This window comes from Microtus oregoni, unplaced genomic scaffold (genome assembly GCF_018167655.1).
Source record: "Microtus oregoni isolate MIOR12 unplaced genomic scaffold, Mior012 000010F_ref0000083, whole genome shotgun sequence".
In the NCBI taxonomy this organism is placed as follows: Eukaryota; Metazoa; Chordata; class Mammalia; order Rodentia; family Cricetidae; genus Microtus; species Microtus oregoni.
The window spans coordinates 39,459,495-39,480,949 of record NW_024543069.1 but is presented as its reverse complement, the minus strand read 5'-3'; the positions used below and the strand labels follow the sequence as shown (position 1 = coordinate 39,480,949).

General features: G+C 46.7%; 1 protein-coding gene across 3 annotated transcripts in view; it reads left to right on the top strand.

The window, feature by feature from the left end:
• The first annotated feature begins 2,309 nt into the window (after positions 1-2,309).
• Zmat3 (zinc finger matrin-type 3) overlaps positions 2,310-21,455 on the top strand; it is a 30,904-nt gene continuing 11,758 nt past the window's right edge. The window contains exons 1-2 of one of the 3 annotated variants that reach the window (XM_041658983.1): positions 2,310-2,473; positions 6,265-6,591. In XM_041658983.1, coding sequence (XP_041514917.1) covers positions 6,322-6,591 — 270 coding nt within the window. In that variant the 5' untranslated portion in view covers positions 2,310-2,473; positions 6,265-6,321. Of the gene's footprint in view, positions 2,474-2,523; positions 2,822-6,264; positions 6,592-21,455 lie in introns of those variants that run through there. The other 2 variants (XM_041658981.1, XM_041658982.1) reach the window with 2 other exon arrangements.

Below are 21,455 nucleotides of genomic sequence, written 5' to 3'. Positions count from 1 at the left end.
AGCTTCCACGAACACCTCCGATCCTCTCATTTGTTTCAAGAATGGTCCACGTCCTATAAAGGCGTGCCTTCGGCCAGCTCACCTTCAGCACACGATCGCACTTGTGGCTGCAGCCTCAAGTCATTGACATTTGTTTTTGTCCTGCAGTAAAAGTGATGAATGGTTTGTGACCTATTTATTTTTCTTTCATTTATTTATTCATTCATTCATTCATTTATTAAGATCCAGTGATTCTCAACAAAAGTTCTGACTTATGCAGGCATTGTCTCTGCCATGAGACTTACCGGCCTATGAAACAAGTATCTTCGGATTGCCTACTTTTTCCTGGGCCAGGGAAGGAAATGATTTAGCTGTCTGAGGTGAGTGTACGGTCATGAGTAGTAAATATGGAATACTGAATGTCTGTGTAAGTACGAGCTAGAGAGTGAGGTCCCTACATTCGGTTTCTAAATTTTTATCCTGACATCTATGTATGCATAAAACCATAAACTGAAAACTGACGTGGGATTCCCCTCTGTATGCTATGATTGCCATTGGTTAATAAAGGAACTGCTTTGGGCATATAGCAGAGCTATAGGGAAACAGAGCTAAGCGGGGAAAACTAAACTGACTGCTGGGAAAAAGGAGGCAGAGAGGAGAAGCCATGGAGCTGCTGCTGGAGACAGATGTGCTGAAACTTTGCTGGTAGGCCATGACCTCATGATGATGCACAGATTAATGGAGATAGGTTAAATTAAGGTGTAAGAGTTAGCAAATAAGAAACTAGAACTAATGGGCCAAGCAGTGTTTTAAATAATATGGCTTCTGTGTGGTTATTTTGGGGCTGAGCAGCTAGGAACCAATAAGCAGCCTCTGTCCTTATGGAGGCAGAAAACTCCAAAACCTGTTTCTTCCCGCACTCAAGGAGTTTAAGGCAGATGGAGAATATAGGAAATTAAAAACGTGGGGAATGGACACAGTGGCTTCTCAGTGCAGTGCCTTGAGAGCACCATGGAAGCTTGAGAGAGGACAGCAGGGGTGGACGGGACAGTGTGGGCAGGGAGAAAGGCATTTCACTCAGGACAGGCTGAGTTAAATCACAGAGGTAATGTGAGATCCTAGGCCTGGGGTGCACAGGACACTGACTGTCAACCTGATTTAAAACCATTTCTGGACTTGTGGGTGGGAGTGTTCCTAGATTAGACTAACAGAATGTAGGTGGTGGCATTCCATGGCTCCTCCAGGCTTCCTTACTACGGGCTGGTACGACCAGCTGCCCCTCTCGTGCCCTCATGCCTTACCTGATGTGATGAACTGTGTCCTCAAACTATGGGCCAAAACTAACCTTTCTTTTCTTCAGTTGCCTTTGTTACGATTTTGTCATAAGACATGATATCTACCTACTACAGGCCTGGGAGTGGAAGTGAGGATGAGGGCTGTCGGATGAGAAAGGTCAGCCAGGGCCCCGGCACGATCCCTGGTGACGGCCAGGTGCTCAGACTGGCTGAGGCCTTACAGGAAATGCATTTCCACTCTGTCATTTTAAAGACAAGCTACGCGATATTTTCACATATACTTCCCATGCGCTAACCACATCTGCATGGTGGAGTACTTTCCCCTATGGCTGGTGCACAACTAGCTAGCTTCGTGTGTCTGCTGAACAGTCCTCCAATATTCAAAGGCAGGGCACATCTTACTAGACCTCCTTGGCATTTTAGTTTATGATTACACAATAACCGCACACAATATGAAAGTACTTGATGCTGAGAAATCATACTCTGCAGATGGTAAACGGAAAATTTGTATCATGTTGTCCAAGGAGAAAAACCCGGTACCACACAAGTAATCACATGCAGAATTAGAAGGTACAATGCCAGCGGAACCATGGCTGCGATCCATTTTAGCGTCTCTCTTGAAGATGTTCTGTGGGCCGTCTGGTCCTGCAGGTGAGGCTGCGAGGGTCGGGAGGAAGTGTCCCTCATCTCTCACCGCCTTGTGCAGGTAGGTGAGCGGAGGTCCTCAGTGCGGACTCGGCAGCTCTGTGACTCTACATCTCGGGGCGGGGGCGCAGGGAGTGTAGTTTCGAGGTACCAGACGAGAATCTCCGCCCTCCTACCAGGCTGTGCCAGGCTTCTGCCTGCATCGCTGTCAGGGTAGGTGGGGCAGCCCCGAGAGTCATCCGTGCCCGGGTAATGTACCCTCTCACGTCACCGTCCCGCACCTGCCCCGCGCCCCCCGGGTCTGCGGGAGCCGCTGGGGCCCATGCACATGCGCAGTGGCACCGCCGGGAGCCCTGCCTCCGCCTCCGCCGCCGCCTCCCGGTTCCGCAGTCACTTCCTGCAGCTGTTTCCCTGTGGCTCCGATCCGACCGACTTTTGACAGTCAACCTCCAGCAGCGGAGCGGCCGGGCAGCAGCGGCGAGCGCACCAAGTGGTCGTGGAGCCGCGCACTGGCGCGTGGGGGTGGCGGGGGCGGCGGCGGCCTGCCGGTTCCGGTGAGTGCGGAGGAGCGCTGGTCCGCGCGGCTGCGTCCGTGTGCGCGTGTCAGCCTCGGCCGCCTGCGGCGACCGGCGGGCTCCCGAGCCCGATCCCGCAGCCGTTCGCGCAGCCGCCTCGGCGACTGGGTGCTCCCCGCCGGCATCCGCGCGGGACCGGAGTGCGTGTGTGCGCGCCCAGCCCAGGAATGGCTTGGGTGGGGGCGATGCTGCAGGGGCGCAGCTTTGAGTCCTAAGAGCAGAGCCTGGGTCGCCGGGGCCTCCTTCCCATCTCAGCCTCCTTCTGTGATGTAAAACAGCCTCCGGAACTCTTTTTTTCTCTGCTTGCCGCGTTCTGGTGACCTCTGAGTAAGGTTCTCTCTTCTCTTCTCCAGAATACCCAGGGACAGCCTTCCCTACTTTAAGCGGAAGCCAGGAACCTGTTCCTGGATTTTCTTCTTTTCCTTGGGTCCATTTCTGCCACGGGGAGGGCTGTTTGCGATACAGCCCTGGAGGAGTAGGCCCCAGCCCAGCCATGGAAACGTGTGCTGTGGTCATTCATTTCCCTTAAACCGGTACATGGTGGAGCTGTGATTTTTCTTAGTGTCTTCTCAGCTCCCTTCCAAATTAGGACATCAAGCCCTGTGCATCCTTCATGTATGCCATTGCACACGTCCAATCGGATGGATTTTAAGATCTGAGAAGTATTTTTATATCGGCTTCCAAATTAGTCTCTTAAATTAATGCAGCAGTCTGAACGGTTTGCAGTTTGATCCGAGTGTTTTGGGTCTCTGTATTTTACAGTTTGTGCGTTCACTGACGTTTTGGTTTTATTTATTACTCAAATGCAATACCTGTTGTGATTGATGCCAATGGATTTTTTTGAGAGGGGATTAGCTTTATGTTGGTTATATATAACAGCAGTGTTTCTGAGGTCTCTACCCTTTCTTTGAACATTATGAAGATAAAATGTAGTGATAGGTAAGCCTGCACTGTAAATACCCCCACCCCACCCCCACCGGTGTTTTGCTCTGGAATTAGGCCTTTTGTGCCTCTGTCCTGAGGAGGCCCTTGCTTCTGCTGGAAAGCACTGTGTCACAGTGGGGGCAATGCCTGCTGGGTTTCCTCAGGTGGGAGTAAGCGTGCAAGAGACAAGCCCAGGCATGCCTGGCTGTGGGTTTCTTCACTTTTCTGTGTCTGTTGCTGATTTCCTTTATCGGATGTTTTGGTACCCTGCTCTGTCCTTTCTCCATGACCCGGCAGCATCGATGACCTAACCCAATCTGTGTGACAAGTTAGTGAGTGACATGGTCAGTTATGACTGAGTAGTTAAACTATTTTAAAAGTTGGTTTTGCTTCTTTAGGTTCGTTGCCCACCTCCATAATCACCTTTGGTTTTTGGATGTCTTTTATTTAGTTGGGAGAAATAATATTGTTTCAGAGAAGCTTATTGTTTTAATGTTCCAAATCTGTATCCCTTTTCTTTGTGTTTCCAGAGATATGGGCGGTTGAATATTCTTCCTTTCTAGCTATTACAATTAAACAATAAGTACTGTGTATTTCTACGACTAACCATCTCTTCATCTTGAGGCTCCTCCTCACTGTGTGTTTACCAAATGTGCTAACTTTTACTTTTTAAAGAGCCCTTGAGTCCTTTTAGTAAACCTGCTACTGCCCTAGCCCACACATCTTCATCACAGATGGCAACCTCAGCAGCCGAAGACACCACATCCTATTGACCAAGAAAAGTTTTTAACAATCATGGGAGTGGAGGAAAGTGTAGACTTTGAATGAGGATTCTAATTTAGATAATTAGAACCTGGACTACTTGAAGATGTTACCGTGGTACATTTTTTTAGGTGGTTAGGACTAAAAGATGCAGGAGTAAAAGTAAAGAGGGAGTGGGACATATTGGGTCGTTTTAGTTTTTTGAGACAGGGTTTCTCTGTGTATCTTTGGCTGTCCTGGAACTCACTCTGTAGACCAGGCTGGCCTTGAACTCAGAGATTTGCCTGCTTCTGCCTCCCGAGGGCTGGGATAAAAGGCACTACCACTGCCCGGCCATAGTGGGTCTTGTCTGAGGAAAATAGAATAGAGTGCCTTGGTTTTCTTTTTTCGTTGCTATGATAAAATACCCTGGCAGAAGCCACTTAAGGGAGAAAGGGTTCATCTATTTTGTCTGACAGTTTAAGGCACAGTTACCATAGTGGGGTAGTCTAGGCAGCAGGAGCCCGAGGCAGCTGCTCACGCTGTCATGGTAGGTGGTCTCATGGGTTCACAGTCAGGAGAACAATGCGAGTGTAGCTCTGCCTCCTTTTGATGCCATCCAGGATCATGCTGTGGTACTACCTACTCTTAGGATGGGTCTTCCCACCTCAACCTAATTAAGAAAATCCCTAATAGGCATGCCCACAGCCAACCTAGTCTGGACCAACCCTCAATGAGGCTCCTTTTCTAGGTAATTCCAGATCCTGTCAAATTGACAATTGGAATTATAACCATCACTGAGTGTATCCTTTAGAAAGCAAAAGGAATTATATAAATGGCCTATAAGTCACCACAGGGCTTAGGATAGTGTGGTCCATTACTTGGTTCATACTCTGGATGCTTTATCTTGAGTGTGTGATTTACCTCCTGATGGAGAGAAGGTATTTTTAAACTTACAAGGGTCTCAGGAGTGTAGTCAAAGGCTGTATGGAGTAGAGTCATCACCCCAAGGCCTTTAGGCAGCACCCCTACTAGGGCTGAAGGGGCCCTGAGAAGGCTGGCCTGGGTATAGTGTATTTGGCACCAAACAGGTGGTTGTGTGCAGTGGAGGGCGTGGGTGTAGTGTTGCCAGATTATCCTTCTATTGCTGGATTCTGTGAAGCTTTTAATTTTTAAATATTGACAATTTATTTAACTTACAAACAAAAGCAAAACAAAACTATCTTCCAAACAGCTCACTGTGCCATCCGGGGTCTACGGGCTGCCCCTGTCCATTGTACCTTGCAGAACTTTAATGCCATCCTCTTCTTAGATTTCACCCACTTTCCAACTAGTTATAGAAATGCCTTAAAGATCTGATAGGTGGCTGGGTGTGGCCGTGCAGGACTGTAATCCTGGCACTTGGGAGGTGGAGTCAAGAAGTTAAAGTCATTCTCAGCACATTGGAAGCCGTCCTGGACTGTGTGACATCCTGTCATAAAAAAACGGTGGCTGGTGACATGGCTCAGTGGGTAAAGTGCTTGCCATACCTCCTAGATACACACGTGTGTGTACAGGTGGAAGAAGAGCTTCTGCCATGTTGCAATACACACTTACACGCAGTAAAAACAAATAAGACAAAATGCATAAAAGAAAGGGAGAGAGATGCTTAGAGGTGATGATCTTTTCACTCTTTAGCATCCTCTGGGTGGAAGAGCTTCTCACCAGGTGGGTGGCTTTCCCTTGTTTGTTCTTTGCTTGCCTGTTTGTTTTGGTTGTGCATATCACCATCAAGAGTGGTTCAGCATTCCAGAGAGAAGGGTTTGGAGGATGACCTTTGATGTTCAGTTCTAGTCATATGACTTTTCAACTTAATTGGACATGGATGCAATGCTGCTAATGCCCATGGCCAGAGGGATGGCATTTGGAACTGAGCCAAGCAAAATAAAAAGCAAATCTCAGAAGCTATTCTCAGTCAGCCAGGATAAGCAGGCAGGGAACGTCTGGTAGGCTAAGGTTAAGGAGAGATGCTCCAAAGCTGGGTTTAGAGAAGAGAAAGATGTTGGTGTCATTTCTATGTCGTATTGCTGAGATCTCTTTTTCATTTTCTTTCCTGGTTGCTTTAGGTTTGAAGACGCCACCCCTGATCACCCACTGGATTATGCCCGTGGCTTTTCTACCTGATGATTCTCTTGCAGCAGGCTGGACTTCCTCCACCTAAGCGGCCCTCGACCTCTCCTCCTATGTCAGTGGCTGCCAGGTCCACAAGGACCTTGCAGCTTCCACCACAGAAGGCTTTTGGGCAGGAGACATCCTTGCCCCTGGCAGGGGAAGAAGAGTTAGCTAAGGGAGGGGAGCCAGACTCTGCCCTGGAGGAGCTCTGTAAGCCCCTCTTCTGCAAACTCTGCAATGTCACCTTGAACTCTGCTCAGCAAGCCCAGGCACACTATCAGGTAAGAAGAAGAAAGGGAAGTGACTGTCAGTGGGGTGAGCGTTCCCAGTGCTGTTTGGTTAGATGGTGTCAGTGGGGCAGGCTTTCCGGGTGCTGTTTGGTTAGATGGTATCAGTGGGGTGAGCTTTTTCGGGTGCTGTGTGGTTAGATGGTATCAGTGGGGTGAGCTTTTTCGGGTGCTGTTTGGTTAGATGGTATCAGTGGGGTGAGCTTTCCAGGTGCTGTTTGGTTAGATGATGTTACTAGGGTAAGCTTTCTGGGTGCTGTTTGGTTAGATGGTGCTAGTTGGGTGGGCATTTTGGGTTCTGTTTGGTTAGATGATGTCTTAGGGTTTCTTTTGCTCTGAAGAGAAACCATGACTGTGGCAACTCTTATAGCAGAACACATTTAACTGTAGGTGTCTTACAGTTCAGAGATTCGGTCCATTATTGTCATGGTGGGAACCATGATGGCATGTAGGTAGACATGGTACTGGAGAAGTAGCTGAAAGTTCTACGTCTGGATCAGCTGGAAGCAGGAAGAGCAATGCTGCACTGGGCCTGGCTTGAGCATCTGAGACCTCAAAGCCCACCCCCAGTGATGCACATGTTCCAACAAAGCCACACCTACTCCAACAAGTCCACATCTCCAATAGAGCTACTTCCTTTGAGCCTGTAGGGTCATTTTCATTCAAACCACTACAGATGGTGTTTGGGGGCTGGTTGGTTAGAGGGTGTCAATGGGGTGACCATTTTGGGTGTTGGGTGGAGAAGGGGTCAGTGGGGTGAACATTTCGGGCACTGTGTAGCCACAAGTTACCCTCCAGGTATGGCCAGTTGAGACTGGAAAACTCAGAAGTTGGGAAGAGAGTGCCATGTTTCACACAGTGGGTTCTGCCTAGGGATCCAAGGAGAAGTGTACTACATGAACTCAGTGTAAAATTGTTCTGAAATTTGTACAGCTTGCATCAGTTCAAGGCCGCCTGGCACACGACTCTTGTGCTTTCTCTTACGTCATTCAGACTTTTCCTATGCATCCTATCATAGCTGAGCAAATATGGTGTCTTTTTATAGAGAGAATAATATGATATTCAATTATCGAGTCTTACCTTCCTCATAAACATATCTTAGTTTCTTTTAGTCTTCTGAATGAACTGATACTGAATATTAAGATGTAAAGCATTTTATCTCTATGTAGAATAGCTTGTGGAAAGGGCCATTATAAAGGGTATTATTGCCTGAGAATAAATGGGGAACTGAGACAATATAGGGTTTTATTTTGAAATTTTTATCTTATTTTTAGTCACGTGTTTTTTTTTTTTTTTTTGTGGCATGCACATGGATGCTTGTGTGTATGCATATGTGCACATAGGTGTCTGCAGAAGCCAGAAGAGGATGGTGTGTCCCTTGAAGTTGGAATTGCAGGTGGTTATGAGCCCCCTGATATAGGTGCTGGGAAGCAAAATCCAGTCCTCTGCAAGAGCTGCAACCACTCTTAACTGCTGAGCCATCTCGCCCCAGTATTTCTTTTTACTTTATACTGTTGTCTGTATACAGTTTGATGTTTTTCCGTTTTGGAGAAAAGAGACCTGAAGATAGAAACCCTCTTTGAATGGAGGGTTATCTTCTAGACCACTGTTGATTTAGTTTTTGATTGCTGCTAAGACCACACGGCAGAAAGCTGTTGATTATAACATTGCTACTTGACTGAAACTATGCTTTTCTGTCATGAACTTCCCTGCGTTCAGGTTGACCTGACGGAAGTGACAGAGATTGAAGAAAAGACAGACACCATTTAGAAAAGCTGGGATCCAGGGGGCAGCGATCTGATGGGAATGCATCAGAATGCAGTGGCCAGGAGACTCAGCTTCAACGCAGAGAGGAGGTGGCAGCTTAGCTACTCTTGGGAGGGGGCTCCATAGGGAAGCAGCCTCAGGCTTCAGTCATCTTTGTGTTGATTCTTTCTGCACACCCTGCAAGCATTAATGCTCATATTCAGAGGAATCATAAGGCCCTACCCTGATCCGAGGCAGGCCTTGCCATTCCCATGAGTCTAAGGCCCTGCTATGCTCATGTCAATAAGACATATTCATTCAGGAGTTCATCAGCTCCCCATACTTTTCTCCACTTGAAAGTTTTTGTTTACCTAATTTTGGTTTAATCCTAAAGATGGGTAATTGAACACTGTATCTTGCTTTGAAAATATTTCCTTGGGAGGAAAAGGTCTGTTGCTCTGCCTTGTTCAGGTCTGTCTGCTGCCAGCAGTTGAGAAGAATTCATTGCAGCAGACCTGAGTACAACCCTGGCTACTCAAGGCTTCTGTGTTTCTTTCTCATTTCTTCTGCAGTCTCTTCTCTCATCCCTGTGTGCTACTCCCCATGCTGATGACCAGGTACTGGTGGCTGTTCTTCCTGTCTTCCGTTCAGGTGGTGGCTTCTATGATGGCCCATCTCAGACAGACGTGAATGTAGCTAGCCTCTGCTTTCATTCCCATGAGATCTTCCATCTGTGTAGATAGAGTCACTTGCAGAGATTAAGGATGGCTTGGACGGTTAAAATTTGAGCTCTCTGAAGCCCTTCCTAGGTCTTTATTTGGTGTATGCCTGCTTTATGCCTTCTGTATAGTCGTTACCTTTCCGGGAAAATGAGGCAATGTGTGATTTTTTTTTTTTCTGTTTGTGTGGGTTATACTTCTACCTTGTGTTGCTTTTGTGACTCTTGTGTCTACACGGTGATAGTACCTTTTGGTTTTTCATGGAGAGTACAGTTTGATGGGAAAAATCATTGGCTTTAGGCTTAAACTAATAAGACAAACCTTTAGAAAAATTATACATCTTTATGTGTTTGCTCTAACCTTTTTAAGTTGACAAGATTTGTAACTCATTCCTGTTCCCTCCATGATGCGGTGAGTAAGTAAACTGGAAATAAAAAAAAAAAGAGAGAAAAATTCTCCAATAATAAAATTTTCACATGGAAAAGTTAGGGGAGAAGTACAGTCTGTTGCAGAGCAGAAACCAAATAGCCAAGTATGAGAGAGAGAGAGAGAGAGAGAGAGAGAGAGAGAGAGAGAGAGGCGGGCAGGTATGAAGGATGCAGAACCTTTCCAGCACACTTGGGAGGTGGAGGGCAGGGGAGTAGGAAGCCAAGGAAACCCTCAGCTGCTGAGCGATTTTGAAGTTAGCCCGGGCTACAGGAGACTTTCTATCACCTCCCGCAATACCCCTCCAAAAAAGAAAGTAGAGCCTAATTTAAAAAAAAAAAAGATGTTTGGGTATGACAATGCATGTTTCTAAGTTAGCTGTGAAGCAAAGATTTGAATGAGGACAATGTTACTGGTGATTGCTAGGATGAACCTCTCCTCTCTTCCTTTAAAGCAAGGCATAGGAGTTTGTTGTGTCTGTATGGTGCAGAAGGGGACCACCTTAGACGTGAACTTTGGATTGTATGTGCCTGGCGTGTGTGTTTGTACATGCTTCTGTGTGTGGGTGCACGTGTGTGTGGCAGTATTTGGAGGGCAGAGGTCCCTGTTGGGTGTTTCCTTCAATCACTCTTTACTGTATTTTCTGAGATAGGATGTCTTCCCATACTCAGAGCTCCCGGCTTGGCTAGTGGGCCAGTGAGAGCGCCAATGGTCTGCCCGTCTCCCTGCTTCCTCAGGGCTAGTCTGGTCTACACAGCAAGTTCTGGACTAGCCAGAGCTACTTAGAGAGATCCTGTCTCAAAAACAAGCAAACAGAAACTAACGTGAATGCCAGGATCCCAACTCGGGTCCTCCTGCTCACGAGCCAAAGGCTTTACTGACGGAGTCATCTCTCCGCTGTCCGAGATTCGGATCTCTTTCAGAGAAGTAGTTAGTATGAGAGTGAATCAAAGAACATGTAATCGGAGCATGGTCATGTGGGATGGAGATGAACATGACCCAACACGGAAGGAAACCATAGCAGTATTAGCCTGGAGCCAGGAATGGTGGCAGCTGTAATTCTAGCATTGGGGAGGCGGAGGCAGAAGCGCCCATAGTTCAAGGCATTCTTGCCACATAGTAAGCCAGGAACTCCCGAGCATCCTGAGGCTGCTTGAGGCCCTGTTCACATAGAGCAGAAATGTCAGACTGGAAGATGGGTCAGTTTGCAGGGATCAGTAGGTGGTGATAAACGAAAACCATTAGAGGCAAGGGTTGCCCCCAGGGGGTGGGGACCCACTAGGCTCTAGTGCAGGCTGAGGGGCAATGAGCGCAGACTGGCAAAACCAATGGTTTACGATGAAAGGAGAGGGCCTGTGTCAAGCTTTATTTCAAGGTGACAAACCTGCTTTGTGATGGTTGTTTCAGGGTGATATCACGGGCACACATCTGTCAGTGCAGTCACATAGGTGACAAGGCCCTGGGTGGATGCACTCTCTGAATTACCTAACCCTCTTTGGGGAGCTGATGCCACTGAAATCGAAGCTTCCTATTGCTCGGTGTGGTAAACAGGCATTGTTCACCGGAGTCCGACTGTATCACATTCCAGTACTCGGGATACAGTGGCGATTGCTCTGTAAACCCTCCCCTCAGCCTCGTCTCCATTTCTCCTGACATCTTCATGCTCCTGATCAGGGGCTGCCTTCTCGAGCCAAGGGTGGGCATCACGGATGGTTTTATACCCCAGGCTGTTTAGCCCCGTCATTTAGCTTTTTAGCAGCCCCGGCTGAGTCATTTATGTTTTAATGAGGCGATCTAATTTTTCACTTTTAAAATTATGGCTTTGCTTATAACTTAATTTAAAATCAGGTTTTTGGAAGAGAAATGAGTTTTCATTTTATTGAAATTTGTCTGCATGCTCAGATTACTTAGTGCAAGCCTGGGATGAAGAAATGTAATAGGATTTCATCAGCATAAATACCCAGAGGAAGAGTTACTTTGAGGAGGAGAGTAGCAGAAAGTATTTTTACATTTATGTATGTGTATTTTTTACATTATGTATGTGTGTGTGTGTGTGTGTGTGTGTGTGTATGGGGTCAAACTCAGGTTATCAGACTTTATCTGCTGAGCCATCTTGCATATAAATGGAGACTGCTCGTTCATTTTTCTGGCTGCCCAGACCTGAATAATAACACAGAAACTATATTAATCATTAATATTGTTTGACCAATAGCTTAGGCATATTTCTAGCTAGCTCTTACATCTTAAATTAACCCATTTTTATTAATGGTTGTGGCCTACTGGTAAGGTTCTGGATGGTGGCTGACTCTTTCTCCTTCTGCAGGCAGCTGCATCGCATCTCTCTGACTCTGCTCACTCTCTCTATATATCTCTTCCAGCCTGGCTATATTCTGCCCTTCTTTTCTTAACCAGTGGTAGTAAAATATATTCACAGGACACAGAGGGGAAATCCCACATCAGGTTCCTGTTGTTTAGAGTGTTTTGGTTTAGTGTTTCTATTGCTGTGATAAAACACCACAACCAAAGGCAGGGTGGGAGAAGGTTTATTTCAGCTTACCATTCTCAGGTTACACTCCATCACTCAGGGAAATCAGGATAGGAACTAAAGCAAAGACCATGGAGGAATGCTGCTTATTGGCTTGATACTTACGGTTTGCTTGGTGTGCTTTCTTAATACCCCTGGATCATCTGCCAAAGGGTAGTACCACTCTCAGTGGGGTGGGCCCTCCTGTCAATCATGAAGAAGATGCCCTACAGACTTCTCTACAGGCCAGTCTTCTGAAGGCATCTTCTCAGTTAAGATTCCCTCTTCCCAGATGGTTGCGGTTGTGTCAAGTTGACAAAAACCAACCAGCACGACTGACCACTTGTTATTTAATACACAAGTGCATCACTTATTAAAGCATAACCTGTCCTTTCTTATTCATCCCCATGATCTCATAAAATATCATAGTATAAGCATAGTGTAATGTTAAAAGTCCCTCAGTCTTTAAAAGTTTCAAGGTCTAAGTTTTCTTTAAAAATTCAACATCTCTTAAAAGTTCAAAGTTTCTCTGAAATATCTAAAGACTCTCTGAAATGAGCCTCCTAGCTGTGGGTTCCTGTAAAATAGGCAAAGAAGTTAAATACTTTCTTACTCCAAAAGGAAAGAAGCAGGACACAGTTAGCATTCAAAACCAGAGCAAGACCGAATTCTGACAGCGTGAAGCTCAGTGTCCAACTTCTGGGACTCACGGTCTTCTGGGTTCCCGGGGCCTGGGCAGCTCCAGCTCTCTGGCTCTGCCGTCCACAGCACACATAGCGTGTCTCACAGGCTCAGGCGGGCTCCAGTCCACAGCTGCCGCTGTTGTTAGTGGTCCTCCCGTGGTCCTCAAACGTGTTGTTTTCCTCTGGAGCTGGGCTGCACCTTCACCAAAAACCTCTCCTGGGCTCTCTTCAGGGACTTGACTCACCCCAGCTTCTCTTCATAAACCCTTCAATCCTGGAGCTTCTGTTACAACTGAGGCTTCACCTTCCCCTGTAGCCTCTCCTCGCCTCTCACAGTGCCAAGCCTCAGCTGCTCCCATGACCCTTTCATGTCTTCAGACCGGTACCACTTGAGAAACTTACACATTACCACGTTAGGCTGCCAGTGCAAAGTGCAGCCTTGGCCCCTCTGGACTACAGCTTGTGTGTGTAGACTCCGAGGAAATGCTCCCCAGAAGACTTCACTGCTGATTCTTCAGCCCCTGCTGTCCAGCAAAGCAAAGGTTTTACTTCCCTGGTTCTGTTCTCTTGTTAATCACAGCCGATTCTTCAGCCGCAGCTGACTAGAACAACAGGTTCTTAAATCAGAACAATGAATGTCCCTGATAGAGACAGTAAGCGGCTCTCAAACTTCACAAGCCAGGCCTCCATCCTCTACACTTTACCTCAGCATTCTCTGCATTATCTTCTAAGTTCCCACAATAGCTCAGTAGGCTCTGAGTACTCCGTTTTTCTTGGGTCCAGTTCCAAAGTCCTTTTATACTCCTCCCGAAACACAGCATGGTCAGGCCTGTCACAGCAACTCCCCACCCCTGACACCAGTTTGTGTCTCTGTTAGGTCTCCATTGCTGTGACAAACCACCATGACCAAACCTAAGTTGGGGGGAGGGTGGTATTTCACCTTAACAACTCTCAGCTTACACGTCATCACTGAGGGAAGTCAGCACAGGACCTTAAAGCAGGAACTGATGCTGAGGACGTGGGAGAGTGTTGCTTATTGGCTTCCTCCTCCTGGCTTGCTCAGTTTGCTTCCTTATACACCCCAGGACCAACTGCCCTGTGTTGGTACTTCCCCCCCACCCCCTCAGTGGGCTGGGCCCTTCCACATCAGTTGTTAATCAAGAAAATGCTCCATAGACTTCCCTAAAGGCCCGTCTTAGAGGAAGCCTGTTGCATTAAGATTTCCTCTTCTCAGATACACCTAGGTTGTGTCAAGTTGACAAAACCCAGCCAGCACAAATATACAAAACTGTATTTTATTTATTTATTTTTTTTCCGAGACAGGGTTTCTCTGTGTAGCTTTGGAGTTTGTCCTGGAATTCACTCTGTAGACCAGGCTGGCCTTGAACTCACAGAGATCCTCCTGCCTCTGCCTCCCTAGTGCTGGGAGCAAAGGTGTGCGCCACCACCATCCCCGTGTTTCATTTGGCTGCTTTGGAGGGCTGTACTGAGTGAAGAAATGCAGCTGCTTCAGTGTTGCAGCTACACGGACAGTGAGTAGGACCTTGTCTGAGTAAGAAACTTCATCTCTCCCAGGATGCTCTCCTACATCCAGACACCAGTTTGTCTGTTTGCTTGGCCGGCACTGGCGATTAAGCTAGTGCCCTTGTACATGCTAGGCAAGTCCTTTACTACTGAGCCACACCCCCAGCCTTTTAAACTTGGTCTCACCAAGTTGCCCAGCTGAACTTGAACTAACAGTTGTCCTGCCTCAGCCTCCCCAGCAATTGAATTATAAGAGTACCACCAGGCCCGTCTCCCTGCTATCTTAAAGGATCCTCATAAGAATAGTTCAACCAATAGATGAGGTCAAAGAAAATGATCCTTGGGCACAAATGTGATTTTTATTACACAGGAAGCTTGGCCCATTTACCTGAGGAGAAACCCTTGCTGGTTCTCTTGTTCTGCTGTCTGGATGACAAGTGCTTCCAGTCTTTGCTTTGGCCCCGTTATGGGACAGTAACTCTCCTTATCTAGTTACTAACTGGATCCCGGCAGCCTGCTGCTTCTCCAGTTGAGTCTGCTTCTCATTTCCCCCTTCAGAGAGACGTCTTTGCTTGGGACCAGTTGGGCTCCCCATCCTGTGCTTTGGGTTTTACCAGCTGTCCTCGTCTGTTTACTTTCAGACTATAAAAAACTCCGACTAGGTCTTTTCTGAATATATTGAAATACCAACAGCAACCTTCCCTTTATTTTTTTCTTTTTAAGAAAAATTATTATTGATTCTTCAAAAATTTATACATATACAATGTATCTTTGTTATATACCCCAAGTTTCCCCTCCAGCTCCCCTCTGATACCTTCTCAGCATGCCCCTCTCCCACCTTCATATCTTCTTTTTTCTTTTTTTCTCACCATTTATACACACACACACCACACACACACACATACACAAACACACATATACTTTGATTTTTTTTTAAGACAGGGTCTCATTTTGTAGCTCTGACTGTCTTGGAACTCACTCTGTAGACCAGTCTGGCTTTGAACTCAAAGAGATTCACCTGTCTCTGCCTCCCAGGTGATGGGATTAGAGGTGTGTGCCACCACGGCTACCTCATTTCTAATACATACTGTTTTATTTATTCATTGAGTTTTCACATCTGTATACAATGTATTTTGATTATATTTACCTCCCATTCCCTCCTTCAGCCCCTACATCCTTGTTTCCCTCCCAACTCCATGTTCTTTTATTTTTATTTTTTTTCTTTTTAAAAAATAAATCACTGAGTTTGAGTATGGGGCCACCCACTGCACATCCACTGGGAACTGGGCAGCTTAGTAGAGTCCACGCCCCTGAAGATCAGTGACTCCACCCCCCAGAAGCTATCACCTGCCAGTAGCATCTCAGCTATAGAGGTGGGACGTCATGCACCACCACAGCATGCTGGGACGTCAATGCACCACCACAGCATGCAGGGATGGCGCCTGACTTGATCTTGTGTAGGTCTTCTGAAGGTAACTGCGGCTGCTCTGGGTTCATGTGTGCGGACTCAGGAGGCAGCATTTCACAGCCCTGCTTCTCACTCTCCAGATGTTAAATTCTTTCTGCCCCCCTTTCCACTGTGTTCCCTGGTCCTTTTGGGGTCACCAGTGGCCTGGTAGGCCAACTTTAGTTGTGTTTACGTCTTGGTGACATTTGGGACTGGTAACTCTTTCCCTCTTAAACAACCTTAAAAATATCTTTTTACTCAAAGTAATGTCTGTGGAACAAAGAACGTCCTGTGATGACAGCGTGGGATGCCGGCTGATGTCTCCCACATGGTCTGGGTCTTGTCTTTCTGCTCTGCTCCGTTCTTCTTTGTAGCTCTCAGCTTGGATTGGCTGTAGTTTCATGGTTTACCCTATGAAGCTTGGTCCTAATTTTGTCTACTCCATTACAAAGCAAGTGTTCCGTGCTCTGTTTGCAGGTTATTCCAGTTGTTGGAGGCTGACCTTGGGTTTTTGCATCCTTGTGAGTAAGGAACACTGTCCAGCAGTTGTTTCCTTCCGTTTCCATCTAGGGTTGTGGTCCAGACACCCAGGTTGTCAAGTGGACAGCATCGAAATTGCTCCCAGTTAATGTCTTCTTTATTTTGATCCATACGTGGATTTATAAACTTGAAATTGTGTCGTTTCCCTTGACTTTCTGTTAGGTTTCTTGAAAACAGGAAGAAGAATCCTATGGCCTAAAGAAATCCACTGCCATCTTTCCTCCCTGTATCACCTCTTCAGTCTTTCTCTTTCTTGTTTTTAATTACTTCATTGCGTGAAGCTCTTTGATTTGCTCTTTTGATTTGTGTTAGTTGTTTTGGATCGTGACTCTTTGTGTAGCTTTCCTATTCCTGGAGTTTTTACTTGCTTTTCTTTCCTTCTTCCTCTTATTTCATGTTTATAATAGTTGCCTCCACAAACTCCCACCCACATTATCACATAAAATGCTCCTTTCTAAACAAATCTTAGATCTCTCTATCTTACCCCATTTTGCCCTCTGGATTGCTTCATACAATTGTTTCTTGGACAACTAATATTATTATTTTCTTTTTTCTTGTCCCCTACCTCCAGATATATATGATATATATATATATATATACACACACACACACATATATATATAGTATGTATGTGTGTATATATGTGCAGAGTATAATATAGTCACAGTACTCCAAGGAAGAGAGAGCAACTCTGTGTGTCCTAACCGTTGGTTAGTTTTATGTTACCTTGACTCAAGCTAGAGTCATTTGGGAAATGGAACTTGATTGAAAAAATGCCTCTATAATTGTCTGTAGGTGAGGCTGTGGGGGCATTTTCTTCATCAATGACAGATTTCAAGGGCCATGCCCACTGGGTGCAGGATTGTACCTGGGCAGCTGGTCTTGGATGGTATAAGAAAGGCTGAGCAAGTCCTGGGGAGCAAGCTAGTATGTAGCACCCCTCCATGGCTTCGGTTCCTGCTGACTTCCTCAGGGGTGGGCTCTAAGCTTTAAGATGAAGTAAATGCTTCCTTCTTTAAGTTGCTTTTGGTCTTGGTGTTTTATCACAGTAATAGAAATCCTAAGACAGCAACAAACCTCACTTTTAAATGATATGAGGGAGTAATAGGAAGTAAACATTTCTCATAGATTTCAAAAAAGTGTCTGCGTTTTGTCTCATGATAGAAACACAGCTGGGATGAAAGGCGTGCGCCACCAATGCCTGGCTGGGTGGCTTTTGACACAGCACCTTCAAGTCAGTACGTATGAGGTAGTCTAAACAGTTCCCTGCGCCTGATCTTGTTAGTTAGTTTTTTTATGTAGATAAGCCTAGCAGTTGGGGGCTGGAGGCAGGGTGGACATGTGTTCTGCTTGACTTCATCGTGAGTTTTAAGCCAGCCTGAGCTACCTAAGCCTACAGAAGCAACCACAAACTCAACCAAAGCGAACCAAAGGGTGAACATGGACGGAAACCATCTGCACTCCACGCTCAACTGTTTCTATTTCACCCACTGTCTACACACAGCTTCTCCTGCCTCGGGTGCCCAATCCAAAATGGAAATTTACATGTAATTTTAATGTCTTCTTTAGTTTGGGCAAGCCATTCCTTCACCACCTCCTCTTTGTGTTTGTCTTCGTTAACAACCTTACAGGTTTTGTAGTGGTCCAGAGTTTGCCTTATTTACTTGGGTTCAGGGTTTGTGGTTTTGGGTAATAGTACTACAGACACCATCCTGCTGCATGAGTCACCAGAGGTTCTCATGATGTTAATTGTCTCTCAATTAAGGTGGTGCCTACAAGGATATCCTTGGGAAAAAAAAAAACATTGTTTATCTGTTGAGTAAGGATCAGATGGAGAGAGATTTTGAGGCCACACGTGTGTTTTTATCATCACACTTTTGCTCAGTTAGGATGATTTCCGTCAGCAGTGGCTGTCAATTACAATGGGGTTGCCAGGTAGTGTGGACCGGAAGCGGTGGTGCTGGGAATGGGACCAGGACTTTGTTCCTGCGAGGCCTGTGCTCTCATCACTGAGCTATGTCCCTAACCCTTTCTCAATTCTTAATTTTGAGATACTGTGTTTGCTGCTCTTGTTGGTGGCGTGAACCTGGAAGAGCAGGGTCTAAAAATGAGGCAGACTAAAGAAAGCCTCAGCAATAGTAAATTTCATTAGAGCTCCATACAGTTTCTATCTGAGGGTTAAGGAGAGTCACTGAGTAAGGTGTACAATCTCAAGTTCAAGCCCAATGTGGCAAAACCACGTTTTTCCATAGAGGCACATGAATAACAACATCTAAAGTAAACTCACGCCTATCTGCTACACCTGGGAGGAGCATGAAAACACATCCCAAGAGCAGTTCGGTGTGAAACTGAGGTCACAAGACTCTTGTCTTGTTTTCTTGGAGTGTTCCCACAACCGCTCAGAATTCCCCTTGCAGGACTCCATTCTTGCACCAGTTCTGACACTCCTGTCACCTAGGCAGGCCTTGATCTTGTGTGATTTTCTGTCTTTCCTCAGCCTCCCAACTAACTGGAATTACAGCTATGGACTACCACGTCTCTTTTGTTTGTTTGCTTGTTTGGGTTTTGAGATGGGATCTCACTACACAGCCCTTGCTAACCTGGAACTCACTCTGTAAACTAGGCTGTCCTTAAACTCACAGAGATCCACTTGCTACTGCCATCTTAGTGCTGTGTTAAAAGGCATGTACCACATGACCATCTACCATCATGTCTTTCAAAAAATGTTTCAGTGACCCAATTTCCCCCTAACTCTGTCTTCCTCCTCTGCCCCCATTGGGTCCCAGTGACCCCGTTTTCCCATGACTAACTCTGTGTCCTCCTCTTCTCTGGAAGCTCTTCTGTACAGCCTGTCTCATTTCCTTCACCGTTCACTCTCCATCCTTTCCTTAGTCCAACCCACGTGACTTTCCATGTTGCTCCATGGAAGTGATCCTTCCCAAGACTGATCTTTGACCTCTGTCGTTTCCAGTTCCCACACCAGTTTGTTCTGACTTTGCTTGTCTTAGGTTCCTTTCCTATTTGTACCCTCGTGTTTTCCTTGAGTTGTCTGTTGCTCTAGCGAAGACTTCAAGCCCTGTATTGAGCAGGTGTGGAGAGAGTGGACAAATCAGTGTTTTGTTCCTGATGGTAGTGAAAATGCCTTGGGACTTGTTTGAGAGCTGATGTGGTCACCTTCTCAGAGAAGCCTCCTTGGCACAGACAGAAATAGGGCACCCCACGGTTTCCTAGTTTTGTTCTTCTTCTTTGAAATTATTCCCACCACGATACCTGATTCTTTTCTCCAACCAGTATTTACGGGTAACCTCATGTAGATCAGAAAGCAGGTCCGTAGATCAGAAAGCAGGTCCTTCTTTTTAAGGAGTCTACATCTCAGAGGAGGGGAAAAAGACAGACAGATCACCAGCTTTGGGGCTGTGGTACTATGATAAAGGGACATCACGTGATGTGGTCATGTGATCGACACATGTATACAGGTGCAACCTTGCGGGGGCTTTCGTGAGTTGTCCCGGAAGCTGACACTTCACGAAGAGAGTGATCCAGACTTGCCAAAGTCTAAAAGAGCCAATTCCTGGGCAGAATTCACAGCAGGACAAAGGCCCTGAAAGCCAGCAGCTCAGGAAAGCAGGCCAACAAGATAGGAGAATGGCAGGCAGGGGCAGGAGCACTTGGGGAGACACAAATATGGGAGGTGGGACCTAAAAACACCTATCTATGAGACTTCCGTAGATTTTCTTTGTGGTGCTGGGGAGTCAAACCTAGGTCTTGCTCATGCTGGGCAGACATTCCCCTGCAGAGCACATACACAGCCAATAGTGGATTGAGAGAGGGAGGCTGCGTGGTTTGATTTATGGCTTCAGTCATTGCTGGTTTATGAGAATTACAGAGGGACCAGACTGAGAGCCGAGCGGGAGGAGCTGTGGCTGCACGTACCAGGTTTCGGCAGTTTGTGTCACTACATGGTTGGTGTAGCTGAGAGAAGTGGAACGGCCTGGAGACGGGTTTGGAGGCAGGCTGCTAGGACTCGCCAGTATATTAGATGTGCCGGGTTTCTGGAAGTGTGATTTAAGCACAGGGGGGCCTCAGCAGCTTTCCGAAGTAATGGGCAGGTGGTGGCGTTTATGGATGTGTGGATGACTTGGACGGTGGTGAAATGTCCTGTTGGAAGGAATCGAGGACACAAGAAGGTACTTGGGAATGTGACTGCGAAGGCCAGGGACGCAGCCACAATCTGGGGTCATTGTCTTAGGGCTGGGTGGTAGCTCAGTTGATGAACGTGTGCACAAAGCCTCGGGTTGACCTTCATCACTGCAGAAACTGAATGGCAATGCACTCAAGGCCATCGTTCCAGGGCTGCTGTGCTGTGAGAGACTATCTCAAAACAACAGCAAGGACAACCCACTCCCCCGCCTTCACGTTTGTTCATTGTCTATAAAGTTGTGAGGCCGGGCAGAGTGATCTAGAGTTGGAGTGCAGACACAGAGGAGAGCCCAGGGTGGGCCTCGGACACTGCAGAACTCAAGGGCTGGTAGAGGAGGAGCTGTGTGAAGAGGAAAGAGGGAGCCGCAGAGGAAAGAACTTGCTAGAAGGACCATTTCTGGGAGGTGGGAGATCAGTGGTGGTGTACCGCCTAGAGCTCCTTGAAGGCACAGCCATAGAGGGGAGCATAACCTTGACTCTGGTTGCCCCATGGGGATGGTATAGCTAGAACACTTGGATGGCAGGAGATGAAGCATGCTGTGTGCTAGTCCCTAGTTCCTTCCAGGGAGTAAGCAGGTTGTTATGCAGATTTAAATTTCACAGCGTGGTTTAGCAAGTAATGAACTGTTTCCCCCGTACTCGGTGTGCATTTAAAGATTTATTTTTATGTATGTGTGTGTGTGTGCCTGCATGAATGTATGCGCATCGTGTGTGTGTGTGTGTGTAGAGCCTACAGAGGCCAGAAGAGGGCATTGGTCTCATAGAACTGAAGTTACAGGTGCTTATGAGCTGCCTGATGTGGGTGCTAGAAACTGAGCCCAGGTTCTCCATAGTAGTGGTGAGCCATTTGAATTTCCGGGTCGTCCTTCCAAGCCCCACCACAGTGCTTTTCATCTTTGCCACCAGTTGCTGTTTATTTATCAGCTCAAGAAATAATACGCGTGTCAGTTTTAACAACGACAACGAAAATGTGGTGAGAAAGGCCATTCTGACTGGGCCACCATGATGCGTTGTAAGGGCTGTGCTGAGCTGGTTTCAAGCCGTGGTCT